Consider the following 17,104-nt stretch of genomic DNA (forward strand, 5'->3'; position numbering starts at 1 on the left):
TTCCGCGCACTTGACTTCAAGAACTCATATCAGTCCACATAACAAATATAACCCAGACGAAAAGGGAAGGGGGAAAAGGAAAACAAGTTCCAAAAGCAAGAAATATATAATGAAGATGATCTGATTAAGTATGGTCTAATCTATCAACAGCGGTCGCGTCTCTATGCGTTTGTTCTTTTTCTTCGAACCACTCGCTGCCTCCAATGCAATAGCAAAAATAGAGAAATAAAGGTCAGTCCCTCATGGAGCAAGGCAAAAAGCACCACAATAATGGACAACGATATATATATGGGAATTGAGAAAAAAAAGCGTAAAGGAGCCAAAAGTAGAGTACCCCGAAGGTGAGATATGGGGAAGTGCCGATCCCAGGAGACATGGCGTAAAGCTTGATAGTTTTAATCCATGAAGAGCACCAGGATCATTTATTCAGAGCGTGCGCTTTTCGTCTTTTTACTTCTGAGCTTCATCATCAAGAAGACCAAGGCATAAGAAGACAGGCAGAAAAGGGCTGTAATGCCAATCTACAGAATTTAGTTAGTAAAAAGGACAGTTGAAGTCGACCAAGGAATACTGACATCTCTCCAGGTATAGTATTTCTCCCGGATGTTGAATGTTTTCGCGTAATCAGCGCCCTGGGAGTATTGACAGAATGAACATGATCCGGTGGAGTTTGCGTCGAGCAGGTAGCCAGTCTGGGTTGCGAGGAAATCGGCCATGTAGTCACCACAAGTCTGCCCAGAAGGAGCAGTGAATTTCACAAACTCTGAAGCCTCGCATTTGACCTTGACGTCCCAGATCACTGGACCAAACAGTCCACCAACCAGATAGGTGAAGGGGTCCAGGTAGTACATCCAGAAGCGCCAGAATGGCTGCATAGCTGAGTATGGGACGACCACACCACAGAAACTGACAAGACCAGCTCCAATGAGAACTGGGTTCATGACGGCGGCGAAGTACTCATTTGGCGCATAGGCTGCAATAGCCTGTCCAATCGAGGTATAAAGGAACTCATAGACTAGTTTCTTGTTAGTGCCAGTATGGAAGTCCAAGTATGATAGCACTTACAGATCATTTGAAGATAAATTTGACCGGAAACACTCGGTGTTGCGGGGAATCCTGCGGTGAAGTACCAGCATAGGAAGTATAGCGTGGCACAGATAATCAGGTAAGGAATCTCAGTGATAGTCTGCGCTCCAATGAAAGCAATCCAACTGTAGGTTTTAGACTAAACAGAAGTATAAATGTCAGCTTTGGACGTATCCCAATATCGGCTCCGCTGCTTACCTTCTTCTCTCTAGTTTCAAAGATGTCTCGGTTGTGCAGGAAGAACGGTTGCATCTGGTTAATACATCCAGGGGCGACGAAAATGAAGTTGAAAATGGCAAAGAGTCTGAGCTGAAGTGCGAAGGTGCCATTACCAATTTTCCAGAATGTGAAACCACTGAAAAGTGCGGCAAAAATGTGAAGAATGATCTTGTTCCACATGTAATCCTATAGGTTAAGCGAGTTAGCTTTTGAGTCCATACTGTAGTGACTTTTTGTGGCAAGATACCGGTGACCGCCAGATATGAACACTAAGGCGCTTGGAGACTTCCATAAACTGGAACCAGTGAGAAGTGGCATAGTCAGACGTATCTTCAACATAATCTGCACCAGCCTTGCTGGACTCATTGAGCGCGTCCAACTGGGCGAGAGCCTTTTCGCGCTCCTCTGAGTGGTTCCAAACGTCGACCCAGTCCGTTTTGCCAGTGGAACCTCCTTGGATGACATCGATGATATGTTCTGCAGGGTTGGCGTCCGGGGGGCATGGCGCTCCGTTTTTGTCGAAGTACTCGAGAATTTTGTGAGATTCTTTGCCTGTTTCTCCAAAGTACGCCATTTTTCCACCCTTGGCCAGCAAAAGAAGGCCATCGAAGGCATCGAATAGCACCGCAGAAGGTTGATGAATAGTGCACTAAGAACAGTTAATACCTTTCCAAATAGATTAGTATGCATGCGTCTTACCAGAACAGCTTGTCCTCCATCGACCAATCGTCGGAGGAAACGCAAAATGTTGAACGCACTTTGTCCATCAAGACCCGAAGTTGGCTCATCCAAGAACAACAATGTAGGCTTTGCGACAAGTTCGACACCAAGCGTAACACGCTTCCGCTGCTCAATACTAAGACCAGCACCGGGGACTATGTTCATGTCAGTCTTCTCACCCGTAGCGTTGCAGAATTTAAGCGAGCTTACCTCCGATGAGAGCATCACTGATATCTCTCAGTTCCAAAAGGTCAATAATGTGGTCAACATAGGCAATCTTCTCTTCATATGACACGCCGGATGGTTGTCGAAGAATGGCCGAGAAACGAAGAGCTTCCTGGACAGTAGCGGTTTCGAGGTGGACATCCATCTGCTCACAGTATCCTGTAGTTCGCTGGAAACTGATTCCGACAGGTCGACCGTCAATCAAAACTGAGCCAACAATCTCTCCACTATCCTTTCGCTGTGCCAGTACATCCAAGAGTGTTGTTTTACCAGCTCCGGAGGCTCCCATCAAGGCGACCAAGTTTCCAGGTTGAACAAATCCAAAGACCTTGTTGAGAAGTTGCTTCTTTTCACCGTGGAAGGGCACATGGTAGTCAAGATCCTTCCAAGTGAAGGTTGATTGCTTGACAGATCCCAAGAGAGCACTTGGGTCTGCTAGTTCTCGTGACTGTGAGGCCTCGGTCTCTTTCTTCTTCTCGCTACCACGCTTGTAAAGTAGAACAGAAGAGCCGCTTTGGCTGTTTCGCAGTTCAAGGCCAACGGATGTCAAGAAGATGAAGAAAATCCAGAATCCAGCAAGAATTCCGAAGCTTCTCCAGACATGGTGGTAGGAGTAACTGTACTGTTCCTTGATGTATTTCGCTCCATCGATCATGCCTTGGTCGTCACTTCCAAGTACCGAGCATCCACGATGCGAAGATGCGGAGCTGGAGTATCCAGCTCCATATGGAATGTAGTCAGGCTCAATACACTTCAAGCTTCTGCCAACGAATTCGTTCGCCATCAAAGCCTCAAATGCATATGCACCAGGATTAAGATAGAAGATCCATCGGAACCAGACGTGCATCTTATGGAATGGAATAAGGTAACCTGTCTCATGTGAGTCTCGTGTGCCTAATTTCGATCAATGGTAATCTTACCTCCATAGACAAAGAAGACAGTGGAAAGCAAACCGGAGATCTTGGACGCATTTCCGAAGGTTTTGCATACAGCACCCACTGATCGGAAAAGTTGAACAAAACACAGTGTCAGTATGATGACGATGATCCAGAAGGTGAAGAACCTTCCGGCATCCATCTGCAGGGCAGCCATGAAGTAGAGGATTAGTGAGAAACAGGTAACTTGGACCACCACAACTGGGATATCAGTTATAGCGTTGGCGATGGCGAAGGCTGTAGGGCGATAGAATCCAAATCGCTTTTGACGTGATAGAATCGGCCTGCCCATGTATGACCCTACTGTTTCAGACAGCGATTCAAGCAAGAAGTAGAGGACAGGGAAGAATAACACTCCAGGACGCAAGAAGATGGAGCTGCTGTCGTCTTTCAGGTTGTAGAACAAACTACCACACACAAGAGCTTGGATAATCGCCGAGGAGACCTTAACCATCTAAAGAAGCAGTTAGTATCAATTGTTGACTCCCCGTTCATAGCGTCCACTTACCAGAGAGAATTTGTCTCCCCACATAATTTGGAACTGTCGAGTCGTGCAAGCTCCGATCTGAGACCACAAGCTGGCTGTGTAAGGACTTGTCTTGCGTGGAATATGTTGCTTTCCCTTTTCGCTAGCCACCGCCATCTCCATATCTTCGGTCTCATAAGCGAGTTTCTCGGGAGGGACAATAGAATCGAGCTGTTCTCTGTAAACGGTGCTGTTGTGATAGCAGGACTCGAAATCCTCTGGGGTGTTTGGCACTTTCTCTTCCCAGCCGGGTCGCACTGTGCGCTCAGTCAAGACGGTCACTGAAGTGAGGAAGTCGGCGATATTGGCGCCCTTGGGGCAAATAAATCCGAGATCTTCGTAGTATTTTCGAGCGAGACGGCGAGGACCATAGTAAGTGACCCGACCTTCGGCCAACACCAAAACCTTGTCGAACTGGTCATAAATCCCGTTTCCAGCTTGATAGGTGGTGGTGATGATAGTCTTGTCGTTCCTATCGGCTTCACGACGGAGCATTCGAGCAAATTCCACAGCTGATTTGGAATCTAAGCCTCGAGTCGGGTTGTCCCACATCTGAACAGGACTCTGCATTTGAGTCAGCATCTAGAAAGGCCGGTTTGAAACTCGTCAACTTACCTGTCCTGCCATGACTTCGGCCAACGAGACACGCTTGCGCTCACCACCAGAAACACCCCGAATGAACTCGTTACCGACCATGGTCTTCTTTGTATGACTGATTCCGAGGGAATCCAGAATACCATCACGATGGTCTTGGACGAAGTCCTTTCGGTTTTTCAATTGTTCAGGGCGTTCACTGGGAACTTTGTTGCGGAGAGCAAATTTGATTGTTCGGTTCACAGATAGCGTTGCAAAATGAAGATCGTCTGAAGTAAATTCAAGGTAAGCGTTGGACTCAACATGAATTCAACCTTTCCATACCTTCATTGTTGAACATGATCTGCTGCCGATAGCGTTTGGCTTCTTTGTGGTCCATGGCGCCGTAGTTGGTAGTTCCAGATACTTCGTCGAAGCTATCACGATCATTTGCGAGGACGCGTAGAAGGGATGTACATCCGGAGCCTGGACGTCCCAAAACAAGAAGCTATTCAAGTCAACATTGCGTTCAGGTGTCTGTAAGGATCCGAGTGGGAAAGTATACCATTTCTCCAGGTCTAATTTGACCAGCGAGATCTTTGAGAATTGTCTGAAAAATATGTCAGTATGAAATCTTCGATTTGTCGAGATATCTGTACTCTTTTGGGCCGATTTCCACGCTTAATTAAGCTTCCGATCTGTCGTGGATCGACTTCTGACCACAGCGTACTTCCTAATGCGGCATCTGGTGCTGTGACTCGAACATTGAGATCTCGGAAAGTCACTGTCAAGCGTTTCCGAATCTGGTCTTGTCCATTTTCCAGATCGACGGGCGTCGCTGTGCCCGAAGATGGAGTTTCCATGGCGGGCAGTTAATACCAGCTAAAGTGGTGGAAGAAGTGTATGTGAAGTCAATATAAATGACGGTTCAGGAACAATCTGGAAGGCGAAAAGGTATCTCGAGCGTCTTATTATCTAGAAAGACACCCATGAACCCTTTTATTGCAGATTTATCGGGTCTACACATTGTAAATCCATAATGCCGAGATGTGTGGACCTGCCCGTAGATAGGCGGATTCGTTCCAAGTAGGACGGCTCATGGCCGAGATATGCCTGTACAATAATCAGCCTATGAAAAGATCGTCTTGACATCAATATCGTATTAGCGGATCTTTTCGGATATACACCCTCGGACGCCTCAAAGACCCGCCTTGGCAAAGGCGAGCTGTCATTGGCTGAGTTCCGCTTTTTGTGGCTTCCAGAGCTCTGCAAGAACGATCCCGCTGGAACTACGGATATACAAAAACCAGACGATTGGCGTTAGCGAGTAGCTGTGGGGGATGTTTCTTAGAATAAAACAGGGGCTGACCCAGTTAGTTCATTTTTCACGCTCTCAGGCCCGAATTTAGACCATAAGAGTCACTGATGAAACGCGTGCAGCATACGTGGAAACGCGCATAATTCTGAGGTTCGAAACTTTTGGCCCACTTCCATAGATCAAGTCCGTAGAAAGGTTCCCGGAGAAATAAAGCTATGAAGTGACGTATGACAAGATCTAAATGACTTACAGTCCATCCCAACCCCCTTCTCCAATAGGCGATTGTTGGATGAACTGAAGGTCTCTCCAGGCAAGGGGGTTTCTAGTCCAAACCTAATAGGTCAGTGCGTCATTGGACTGATAGACAGAAAAGAATGCTTCAAGATCCATGGTAGAAAAGTCAAAGTCCCAGCCCATGTCAGCCTGCGTAAAATCAAGCAATTCCTCTCCAGAACCGCCAGATGCTCCCGTTTCTGGAATTTCAAGCTGTGGGAGATTCCAAGGTGATACCGGCATATCCGGGCGGTACCCAAAGGATAATCCCTGAGAGATAGCAGCATCATTCACAATTGAACGATCCGTGCGTTGATGAGAAAGTCCATGTGGTGTGGTTGTTGTCATTTCTGGCTGCCCGATTGGTTCTCCCATGATAGCCGGATATGAAGACCATCCGTATGACGGGTTGATTTTGCAAAGCACAGTTTGCAAGGCTGAAATTGTACTTGTGATAGGGTCACCTGCGCGCATTGTGGAGAGGTTTTGCATGGCAGCGTAAATCCATGGTAGATAACAGGATGCGACGTTCGGGTTATGAATCAACTCGTAAATGAGAGTGAAAGTAGAGCTTCCCATAAAATAGCCGTGGTAGCGAAGTTGCTACATTATGATGAGTTGAAGGTCTGGAAATGGCTGACAATTTACTTACCAGAACCAAATCATTGAGTCTAGAAGCCTGACACAAATGATAAAGGGTTTTTTGGGCAGCAGTGGTAGCATGGTTACAAGCCTCGTTGAGCCAAGATGGCGTTTCTGTGGGGCGGTTTCCAGTATTGTCCTTGGATCTGTTGAGCGACATTTTTAAATCACGCTGCCAGTGGCCACGGAATATCAAAAATGGGCGGAAGGTAAGAAGCATAGTGTGATAGTATACTGAGCAAGATCAGGTCAGTGCCAAACGCATTTTGAGCATTTCTTTTTCTTACGGGTGGTGAATATAGTTTGCTGGACCCCAAGGGATCCAGTTTGTATGCCAGAATCAAGACCGATTCCTAAAGCTTGTTTCATGTGTGCTTCGTGGCCACGGAGGTCATCTGCGATGCTGCGTGCGACCTTCCACATATGTAACAAAGATTCATGTCTTTGGCCATAGATCTCATCAGAGGACCGAGTAATGGTTTTGCAAAGCCCTGCCAATAATCGAATGAAAGGATTATGTGCCACGTCAATAGCAACGTCCTTCAGTGATAGAGATGAAGGACGGCCGGCATGAAAGCAAAACCAACTGTTTTAGAATTTATAAGCGATATATAACCCAGATTTAGATTGTCATACATACGTTTCGTAAGCGTAAAGAGACCAGAATGTGACTCTCCGTTCTTCAAGGTTTGCCGGCGATTGATCAATGTTGTCGGGAACATCCTTATGCATGCCAGCTGCTAGAGCCTTCCTAGTAGCTGTGCCAAGGTGTAAGAATGCCGCATTAGGGCGACCTTGTTCATTCTGGTAGTTGCCGTATGAACGTTGGTATGTCAGCAGCCGTGTAGAAACGCAAAAGAGGGGTGACTTATCATAAGCATTGCAACCTGAATGGTTTGGAGATTCACGACATCATCAAATGCTGTCATTGAAGCCTTGACACGCTCAAACAATATGTCACCCCAGGAGTAGTGGTCTGTGCCAAGGGACATACACGCCAAGGCGAGCAAGATGATTGACTGGGTGAGGGTGTCTAAAGTGTTTGTGGGGGAAGAATGATATAACTGATCAAGACACTGCTCATACCATATTGTAGGACGATGTGGCAGCATATGATAGAGAGAAGATAGATATCTTGACATGAACAACTTGGCCAGGTCATACGGAAGGAACATCACAGGGACATCCCCTAGCCCATTGGGCCTGTTGTTTTCATGTGAATCGGGTGTTCCGAAGAATATCCGACGAAAAGAGAACAGGTCCAAGCCAGCTGAGGCTTCGACAACACCTTCAGACGATTCAGGCTGGGCAGTCGGATGTGACATCAGATCTCTATAGACGTGTTGCATTAGAGAGAAGTGAGAGGTCGGCCCATAGTATAATTGCTACAAATATTCAATCAGAGATAAGAAATTTGATCCACTTGTTTGCAGAACGTACCATTGAGCATGACGGAGAAGCCTGTTGGGTTGCCGAGACACTCTTCGGAAACCCCTGCATAACAGTTGATGTTTGCTGTGAGGATTGAGCCGAGATCGGATCTGAACGAGGCGAGTTTCTTGGACTAGATTCTCCATGTTCATTTTTCTTGCGACGATGCCGAATATAGTCTCTGTATACACATTCTGTGTTCCGTAACTGACAAGTTTTGCACCTCGTTGGGGGGTAAGTACGAAGCAATGAAGCTATCCACCGGTGTACTCACGGATTTGAGCCATTGCACTTGATTTTGCGCTTGCGACATTCTTGACAAGCGCGAGGGATCCGCCAGCCTGGAGGATGTTCCTCCATATCTCAAAAGTACTCTAGATCTGGGGACTTGCAGTTGTTTAATCCGACGTCTTGGTCCGCATATCCGGATGACAAAGGCGATGACATAATGAATTATATAAGCTCTGAAGGATTTGTAAGATATAACATAATCAGTTGACTGGGCAGGTGACTTCCCAGCTATTGAGAATGTGATCTGATTTGCTATTCCGCATATCGACATACATACAGTACTGTACTGCAGTTGTTCACCTGGCCATGATCTGCGTACAAATGGGGCCCTCTACAGTACCATATCGCCATACCCAGATATCTATCCGATCGGATTCGCTTCGGATCGGATACTTTGACAGGCCAACTTTATTAAGCGAGTCGCCTCCTACCAGACCGCGGGTCGCCCAGCGCCCCCTATTGGCTTCCTTGGCGTTTACGAGGACCGCAGCGAATCGATCACCTCGGGCTGACACGAAGATTGGAAGTGGCTGGTCAGCAAACAAGCCCAGAGTGTCGGATGAGAGATTCGGCATTTCCCTGAGAACTTTTTAGTTCGGGAAAACCCCAGATTCTGAGCTCCGCGTGGATCCCCAAAATCTGGAGAAGTCGGATCCAGTGTGGGGGAAGCATAAGTCTGCATGTCATCGAAGGCTATGGCCAAGACTGTGTTTGCCCGACCGATATCTTTTGGCCAATATTACCCGTCAAATTGCTGGCAACTGCTACTATGATTGGACCTTCCGATATTTCCCTTGCCGTGCCAAGGACCCTGCTATCTTCCACGCACGCCAGGGTTCAGTTCCACTCTTGGCAAACGGCATATTGAGCTTGGAGACTTGTGCAGGAAGAGCCGAACAGCCAAGATTCACACGACTTTCCCCCCGCAACCCCAGACTTTTCTTTCTTTTCGGCTCTTCCGATCGGCTTACCAGGGCGAGCTATATAATGCCTGTCTGCATCTGACTCTCACTCCGTATCACCCGAGTCATCTTTCACCTGAGCTATTTCCCACCCTCTTCCTCATTTCCTAGACCTTGTGTCTGTTGACCCGTCTCAATATGGCCAATGTCGAGGCAGGCAATATGCCAGTCAACGACGAAAAGGCCATCGCTCATCATAAAGAAAGTATGGGGGGAGACGGTGCCCATGATGCTGCAGAAAGAGGCTATCTGGCCACGGATGAACATGGCCAAGCTCTGGTGGAGTTTGACAAGGCCGCCGAGTCACGATTGCGGCTGAAGATTGACTTGTACATTGTTCCAACCGTGGCAGTGATGTACCTGTTTTGCTTTATTGATCGAGCCAACATTGGTACGTCAGCCATTCTCCGTCATGCGTGAGCCGACTAACCCCTGAATAGGAAATGCCAAGCTAGCTGGCTTTGACAAGGATCTTGGTCTTGTAGGCTATGATTACAACAAAGTGCTCTCGGTCTTCTTCATCTCGTATATCATCTTTGAAATTCCCAGTAATCTCATGTGCAAATGGGTCGGTCCTGGTTGGTGGCTCCCTGCCATTACTCTTGGATTTGGCATTTGCTCTGTCGCCACGGCATTTGTGCATGACATTCATAGCGCATCTGGGGTCCGCTTCCTGTTGGGGTATGTTTCTTGGGACGGTGGCTGGTTTCCTTGCTGACCATTCGTAGTATCTTCGAGGCAGGTCTGCTACCCGGAATTGCATACTACCTTTCCCGTTGGTATCGCCGAAGTGAACTTGCTTTTCGTCTGTCCTTGTATATTGTTATGGCTCCGCTGGCCGGAGCCTTTGGTGGTCTCCTGGCCTCGGGTATCTTGAAGCTCGATCATTTTGGCTCTCTCCACACTTGGCGAATGATTTTTGCCATTGAGGGTATTGTCACCATTGGGATTGGTGTTATTGCATTCTTCACATTGACCGACCGGCCGGAGACGGCTCGGTGGCTCTCACAGGAGGAAAAGGATCTGGCAATTGCTCGTGTCAAGTCCGAACGCGTGGGCACGACGGAAGTCCTCGAAAAACTTGACGTACCGAAGACCCTACGTGGTATTTTCAGTCCAGTGACCCTCACCACGGCGCTCATCTTCCTATTGAACAATATTACTGTTCAGGGTCTTGGATTCTTTGCTCCCACCATTGTGAAAACCATCTATCCCGACGCCTCTGTGATTTCTCAGCAACTGCACACAGTCCCTCCCTATATTGTTGGAGGCTTCTTCACCGTGTTGTTCCCTTTCCTCAGTTGGCGCTTTGATAATCGACTGATCTTCTTTATTATCTGTCCACCGTTGATGATGACTGGTAAGAGAACCCCCCACCATATCCACAAGACGTGTCTAATGGGATTGATATAGGTTATATCATGTTCCTCGCTAGCGAAGACAGCATGGTCCGATATGGGGCCACCTTTATCATCGCCAGCGGGGCCTTTGCCTTCGGTGCGCTATGTACAGCCCATGCCTCGGCGAATGTCGTGTCCGATACGGCGCGATCATCGGCTATTGGCACGACGGTTATGTTTGGCAATGTGGGCGGTCTCATCAGCACCTGGTCCTTTCTCCCCTCGGACGCTCCCAATTACCACATTGGTAATGGACTCAACTTGGCAACCTCGAGCACCATCCTCCTGCTCGGGGCTTCGTTGTGGGCGTATATGGCCTGGGACAATCGCCGCCGTGAGCGAGTAGATGTGGCCGGTGTCTTGGCGGGACTTTCGCGCAAACAGATCCAGGACCTTGACTGGCGCAACCCTGGATTCCGTTGGCGGCCCTAGTCTCGGCCGCTGCTGGACTCGGTCTCGAACTTCTTCTTATCTTCCGGTCTTCGGTGGTGACCCAGTTTGATTTCTGTGGCAGTTGTAAACAACCTCTCTACGTAGATACCTGAATGACATTCTTTGCTTCGAATTCCATCCAGATCCAGATCACCAAGAATTTGCTACTAGTGTACGTCTGATATGCACGATCTATGCAGTCTCCAAGTGTTCTTTCTGTCTGCCCTAGACGATGACGATCTCTCCGTAGATCAAACCTCACGGCCGAAGAACGGACCTGATTCTAGATCCCTGCACATCCAAGTTCCTGATATCGGCATCTGGCCGCGTTGAATAAGGTTATATGCCTCAACTCGAGTCCCAGACTTCTCGGCACGAAACTCTCCTTGAGACACATACACACACACACACACACCGAGAGAGACTTCCTCGACGAAGAGAGACCGCGATAGGGACAGGGATCGGCATGTCCATGCGCACCCCACGCCAAGTCCCGGATTATCTTCCCAGAAGGGAATCAAAGGGCCGCGGGCCAATGGAAGACTTGACATCTGTCATGGATGGACTCTCCAGAGTTTCGCCCCAACTCTCTTGATGACATTTCGGACAGTTTCCGAAAGTTACCCTGCCCACCCACACGTGGAGAAGCGGCAGCTGTCGCTTGGCAGTCCAAATACCGACAGGGACTGCATCCAGAGATGAACCCCGACACACTGAGAGGCAACCGAAAAGCCGAAAAGCAGAAGAGCAGAAGAGCAGAAAAGCAAGAAATCCCAATGGCCATATTGTTCACGGGCTCGGGCGTCTCCGGCCAACAAGCTGGGAGGGAAGCCGACACGGCGTCGCCGTCAAATGAGGATCGAGTCCAGCCGGGATCCAAGCTCTCTTGGCACGATGTTCCCCAGCCTTGGCTGTAACATCCAACACCCCGATGATCGGGCGACCAATTCCGGGGGAGTTTTATGGGGAAATGTCGGGATGTGAAAGAAAGAGAGAGAGAGGGGCTCATGGCTCATGTTCTTTGTCTCTCCAGGTTTTCTCTCCCCCGCATGGGGAAATATTGGCATCTTCGGAGTATAAATCCTTGACCTGCACTTTTTCTCATTGACTTTCTTTTTTTTTGTTTCTCTACCTCAGTCTTCTTTTTTTCTTTATCACTGTTCAATCCGCTATCATGGCCGGTGGAGCGAAGAAGCCAGTCAATATCTTCCGCCTCAAGGATCTCGGCGAACCCAAGCAGGTCTTCAATTGGCGACTATGGTTTGCCGTGGTCTCCTTTGGTCTCATGGGCGCTGCACGAGGTGTCGATGAGGGTTTAATCTCGGGGGCGTTCAATTCAAAGGATTTCCAACAATACATCAACTATGATACATACAGCGAGGTGGAACAAACCAACATCAAGGGCAATGTCACGGCCATGGTCCAGATTGGATCTGTCGGTGGTGCTCTCTTGTACGTCGGATGCAATATAAATGGGGTTCTCCCTTTCACTAACAGATGGCAGTGCATTCTTAGTCTGTGATCGCATCGGTCGTATTTGGGCCACCCGCCAGCTGTGTATCATCTGGATGGTCGGCATTGCGATCTTCATGGGGAATTCGGGCAGTCTGGGGGCAGTTTATGCGGGTCGCTTTATTGCTGGTCTGGGAGTTGGTCAGACAGTAGTCGTCGCCCCGGTCTATTTGGCAGAGATTGTGAGCAACCCCGTTCAAGGCTTCATACAGGACACGACTAACTCGCAAGCAACCAGGCTCCTGCTTCTATTCGAGGTCTTTGCACTTGTGTTTTCACTGGCTTTGTCTATCTGGGTATTGTACTCGCCTACTTTGCAAACTATGGCTGTGAACTGAATATGGGCGATAACACGCATAACCGCTGGGTATGTGAACTCTCTCTCTTTCTCTCTCTCAATGTCTGCCGTATACGTGCTGATGGAAGATATAGCTGGTTCCCACATCTCTGCACATCATCTTTTCCGGCCTGATCTTTCTTCTCTCCTTCGTGCAGTACGAATCTCCACGATACCTGGTCAAGCGTGGTCAGCTCGACAAGGCTATTTTCAATCTCTCGCGCATCCGTGGTCTGCCTGCCGACGATGAATATGTGATGCGGGAAATCACGACGATCCAGACCACACATGAGGCGGAGATGGAAGCGACAATGGGATCGGGTGCAATCGGTGTGCTCAAGGAAACCTTCTTGGTTCCCTCCAACCTCTATCGTGTCTACCTGACCTTCATGGCCCAGCTCCTCTCTCAGTGGTCTGGTGCGGGCAGTATCACTGTCTATGCTCCTGATTTATTCAAGCTACTGGGAGTCACTGGAAAGAACGAGAGTTTGCTAGTCACTGCCGTCTTCGGTATTATCAAGTTGGTCGCTGCCATTCTCTGCGCTCTTTTCCTAGTTGATGTGATTGGACGCAAGCGTGCCTTGCTATTGGGTATTACCCTTCAAGGTATCGCCATGGTCTATATCGCTGGCTTCTTGACTTCCGTCCCTGAAATGGGTGTCCTGGATGACTTCCAGCTCCCCGCTGATAAGAAGGGAGCAAGTGAAGGTGCTATCGCCATGATCTATGTTTCTGGATTCGGATGGGCTCTCGGCTGGAACTCCATGCAGTACCTATTGACGGCCGAATTGTTCCCTCTGCGTATCCGTGCGCTTTGCACCTCTATGGCTATGACTTTGCATTTTGCCAACCAGTATGGTAATGCGCGCGCTGTGCCCAATATGCTGCTTCCCGTGGCCAAGGGTGGAATTGATCCCAAGGGTACCTTCTGGTGCTTTGCTGCTATCACCGTTCTAGGTGGAATTTGGGTGTGGTTCAGCATTCCAGAGACAGCAGGCCGATCACTGGAGAGCATGGATCGCCTGTTCGCTCTACCATGGTATAAGATCGGCCGATATGGTAACCAGGATGCCGAGGAGCGTGATCAAGTTGTTAATGAGAAGATGGAGATGATGACCCAGTCGCACGGAACTGCTCAGCACGTTGAGAGACCGGATGCTGAACGTTGAACGTTGAGTGTCGCATTTTTAGTTTCTACTTGGCTGTGTTCTGTTGATCAAGGAGAATATCTTCTGGATAATGATACTATCATGATGAATGACCTAAATATAACAATTATTTGGTATAAATATATTATAAACCAAGGCCTGCTTCCTGTAACGCTTTTATAATGACGCTGTATAAAGATGAAATTAATTTGGCCACCTTTCAACTCCGAGCATCTTGACTTGAAAGACCAGACTCTGGCCTGTCCAAAGGAATGATCACAATCCTTGCCTTGAGACCCGCCTTGTCCCGCACTTTGGAACTAGACTGCAACGAGCTTGCGCTGGTATGAATGTTCATATTTTGCACATCGTTGAGGTATTCATCCGGCAAATCAACACGGATTAGAATACCTTTTTGTCTGAAGAAAGTCTCATTCCAGGAAGAAATGTGACGGGATAGGCGCTCTCCCTGGGCCCCGGCCAGGGCATAGATCAGATTTCTTTGTTCTTGTCGACGTCTAGCATTTCGGGCCACGAAAATGGCCGGCACGGCACCGAATAGACCGATCATTAGCCCGCCGACTGCGAAGGTCCCAAGACCTTTCCCGATCACAGTGGTCCATTGCTGGCGTGATAGCTTGGCTTCTTCGCAGACAACTTGGGTGAAATCTGCCCAGTTGTCTTGTGAGACGCCATAGTGGGATAATTCTTCTGGGTACTCGAACCCTGATGTGCAGTTGCGGGTGCGAGATGGTACCTGCAGACCTCTGCTGAGAGATGATGCAGCTGCAAATCCAGGCTCATCTTCATGTGGAAGAAGTATGGGAGCCTCGGCCTTCTCCGGGAGATCAGTAAAATCTTCCGAAGGGGAGTATGCTGGAGGATTGGATGTATTCATGACTGAAGCGTGCGTAGATGCCAGGAGCATTCTTTTGGTTTCTGAGGAGTATATTCAAGATGTTTTCAATCGAGATTTTATGGTTGTAGACTCTGGCATTCGCAACACACCAGACCTATGTAGACTTTATACCCATGTCGCTCTCCAAGTAAGCGTGTTCCGTCTCTCTCTCTTTCCAAAGCAACATGGTGGCAGTGCTGCCTGAAGGCTCCGGCATAGAGTCACAATCTAACTTTGAATCCTTCTAGGCCTCTCAAATTGTCGTATTGAGCAAGTCAAGTGGCCAATGTGCGGTGTTGAAAGGTGGAAGTTGAGGACCAAAGCGCCAAGCCCAATTGGCCGCAGTCAGTCGTGAGTCACTGGGGGACGTGCCACCTCTCTCCATCTTCACCTTCACCTCTTCACTATGACGACTCGCTATCGCGTTGAATGTAAATGACTCGTATTCTTTGTTGAGTGCTTTTGCTGACCAATTCCAGATGCCCTCAAGGTAACTTATGATTTTTCCAGGTCATCTCCGGACCCCCCTCACTAACTCCGCAGTAGACCCATCGTCGGGATCAACTAGTAAGTCATCACTCTGGACAAAAACAGGGAATTTGTGCTGACGGGCTTGCAGATTGAATGGATCAAAGTATGTTCTAAGCGTATCTCATCTCCTGGACGGTTCTGATCTCTTCTCCCCCGATCCCCAGGGTCTACTGGCTGTCCCCTTTGTTTTGCATTCCCAGCCCACCGCTATTTACCAGGAACATGGCGAAGGCCTGAAATCGGTCGCCGCCGACACCCACTTGCGCTATGCAGAGATTATGCGTGATGTGGAGAACCTGATGCTGGATCATAGTAAGAAATCTGTCCACCGATTGCGATCTCTAAACTGATGCCTAGAAGTTCACCACCATGAACGCAACGCACCTGGCAAATCCAAGTTGAATTTGCTGGTGCCTACAGTCGGTACTTTTTTCACCCAGTTATATCTGGAGGATGCTTTCAAGTATCAGGATCAGCAGCGGTTTATCAGTCGGCGCAGATTCGTCGCTCCGTCGTTCAACGATATCCGACTCATCTTAAACTCCGCCCAACTATTGGGTCTTGTTCGCTCCAGTGAAGTTCAATTAGTCACATTCGATGGAGATGTCACTCTCTATGATGATGGCGCATGCCTTACTCCCGACAATATAGTCATCCCCCGGATTCTGCGACTCTTGCAGCGGGACTGCAAGGTCGGCATTGTGACCGCCGCCGGATACACCGAGGCACCCAAGTACTACGAGCGACTGCAGGGACTTTTGGATGCGATGTATGAGTCGACTTCGTTGACGACTGCGCAAAAACAAGGGTTGGTTGTCATGGGTGGTGAGAGCAATTTTTTGTTCCGCTATGATCCAACATCAGAGGCTCGGTTAAGCTACGTGCCGCGGACCGAGTGGCTATTGGATGAGATGCGAGCCTGGAGTGAAAACGATATTACCCAGCTGCTCGATATTGCGGAGTCGGCATTACGTGCCTGTGCCGAGAATCTCAATCTGCCAGCTGCTATTCTGCGCAAGGATCGAGCAGTGGGTGTATACCCTCTCAATGGTGTTCGGATCAATCGGGAACAGTTAGAAGAAACGGTCTTAGTTGTGCAAAATACAGTGCAACGATCAGTTGTTGGATCCCGGCTGCCTTTTTGTGCTTTCAACGGTATGTTCCTGCGACATGAGAGAGACACAAGCTGACTTTTATAGGCGGAAATGATGTGTTTGTGGATATTGGTGACAAGTCATGGGGTGTACGTGCTTGCCAGCAATACTTTGGTGGAATTGATCCATCGAAGACACTGCATGTTGGTGATCAGTTCTTGTCCGCCGGAGCTAACGACTTCAAGGTATGACACGATCCCTCTTTATTGTGAATCGGACTAACTTTTCAGGCTCGTCTTGCATCCACAACTGCCTGGATTGCGAGCCCCGCTGAGACTGTGGAGCTCCTAGATGAGTTGGAAAAGGCAGTTCACTCGAAATGAAGACTGTCTGCCGGTAATCCGCTTCACAACGCATATTTCGGACCATTTATTGAGTCTACTTGGAAGGCATCTACTTTGAATCTTGCTTGGCATTTTCTGTTAAACTTGGGCATTTCAATTTCATTCGAAGTTATTGTATTGGAATTCTATCTGCAAGTCTGTCTAGGT

The 17,104-nt window shown here is 48.5% G+C and overlaps 7 protein-coding genes across 7 annotated transcripts; 4 read left to right on the forward strand and 3 right to left on the reverse strand.

The window, feature by feature from the left end:
* Positions 1–422: 422 nt before the first annotated feature.
* On the reverse strand, positions 423–5,147 carry N7511_003461 (putative ABC multidrug transporter; the record flags this gene model as incomplete). The annotated part of the gene is made up of 13 exons (XM_057125886.1): positions 423–521; positions 576–1,015; positions 1,066–1,225; positions 1,285–1,491; positions 1,553–1,954; positions 2,005–2,180; positions 2,236–3,120; positions 3,171–3,639; positions 3,694–4,275; positions 4,327–4,574; positions 4,630–4,792; positions 4,850–4,894; positions 4,944–5,147. The coding sequence occupies 13 exons, from the start codon at positions 5,145–5,147 to the stop codon at positions 423–425; spliced, it is 4,080 nt and encodes a 1,359-aa protein (XP_056988045.1).
* Positions 5,148–5,935: 788 nt separating this feature from the next.
* On the reverse strand, positions 5,936–8,261 carry N7511_003462 (fungal specific transcription factor domain-containing protein; the record flags this gene model as incomplete). The annotated part of the gene is given in 7 exon segments (XM_057125887.1): positions 5,936–6,478; positions 6,528–6,751; positions 6,805–7,103; positions 7,158–7,384; positions 7,405–7,902; positions 7,958–8,129; positions 8,140–8,261. 7 exon segments carry the CDS (start codon positions 8,259–8,261, stop codon positions 5,936–5,938), a joined length of 2,085 nt encoding a protein of 694 aa, XP_056988046.1.
* Positions 8,262–9,339: 1,078 nt separating this feature from the next.
* Positions 9,340–11,033, forward strand: N7511_003463 (putative MFS transporter; the record flags this gene model as incomplete). The annotated part of the gene is made up of 4 exons (XM_057125888.1): positions 9,340–9,592; positions 9,642–9,882; positions 9,930–10,561; positions 10,615–11,033. 4 exons carry the CDS (start codon positions 9,340–9,342, stop codon positions 11,031–11,033), a joined length of 1,545 nt encoding a protein of 514 aa, XP_056988047.1.
* A 698-nt stretch (positions 11,034–11,731) lies between these two features.
* On the forward strand, positions 11,732–11,950 carry N7511_003464 (uncharacterized protein; the record flags this gene model as incomplete). Its single annotated transcript, XM_057125889.1, has 1 exon — positions 11,732–11,950. The coding sequence occupies one exon, from the start codon at positions 11,732–11,734 to the stop codon at positions 11,948–11,950; it is 219 nt and encodes a 72-aa protein (XP_056988048.1).
* A 257-nt stretch (positions 11,951–12,207) lies between these two features.
* N7511_003465 (putative MFS quinate transporter) lies at positions 12,208–14,051 on the forward strand (the record flags this gene model as incomplete). The annotated part of the gene is made up of 4 exons (XM_057125890.1): positions 12,208–12,485; positions 12,538–12,727; positions 12,784–12,912; positions 12,978–14,051. 4 exons carry the CDS (start codon positions 12,208–12,210, stop codon positions 14,049–14,051), a joined length of 1,671 nt encoding a protein of 556 aa, XP_056988049.1.
* Positions 14,052–14,250: 199 nt separating this feature from the next.
* On the reverse strand, positions 14,251–14,928 carry N7511_003466 (uncharacterized protein; the record flags this gene model as incomplete). The annotated part of the gene is made up of 1 exon (XM_057125891.1): positions 14,251–14,928. One exon carries the CDS (start codon positions 14,926–14,928, stop codon positions 14,251–14,253), a length of 678 nt encoding a protein of 225 aa, XP_056988050.1.
* A 406-nt stretch (positions 14,929–15,334) lies between these two features.
* isn1 (IMP 5'-nucleotidase ISN1) lies at positions 15,335–16,936 on the forward strand (the record flags this gene model as incomplete). Its single annotated transcript, XM_057125892.1, has 8 exons — positions 15,335–15,359; positions 15,408–15,418; positions 15,475–15,495; positions 15,548–15,562; positions 15,624–15,771; positions 15,817–16,614; positions 16,659–16,798; positions 16,844–16,936. 8 exons carry the CDS (start codon positions 15,335–15,337, stop codon positions 16,934–16,936), a joined length of 1,251 nt encoding a protein of 416 aa, XP_056988051.1.
* Between the last annotated feature and the right edge of the window lie 168 nt (positions 16,937–17,104).

The sequence above is a fragment of the Penicillium nucicola genome (genome assembly GCF_028828085.1).
Source record: "Penicillium nucicola strain IBT 29836 chromosome Unknown utg000002l, whole genome shotgun sequence".
Taxonomy (NCBI): domain Eukaryota; kingdom Fungi; phylum Ascomycota; class Eurotiomycetes; order Eurotiales; family Aspergillaceae; genus Penicillium; species Penicillium nucicola.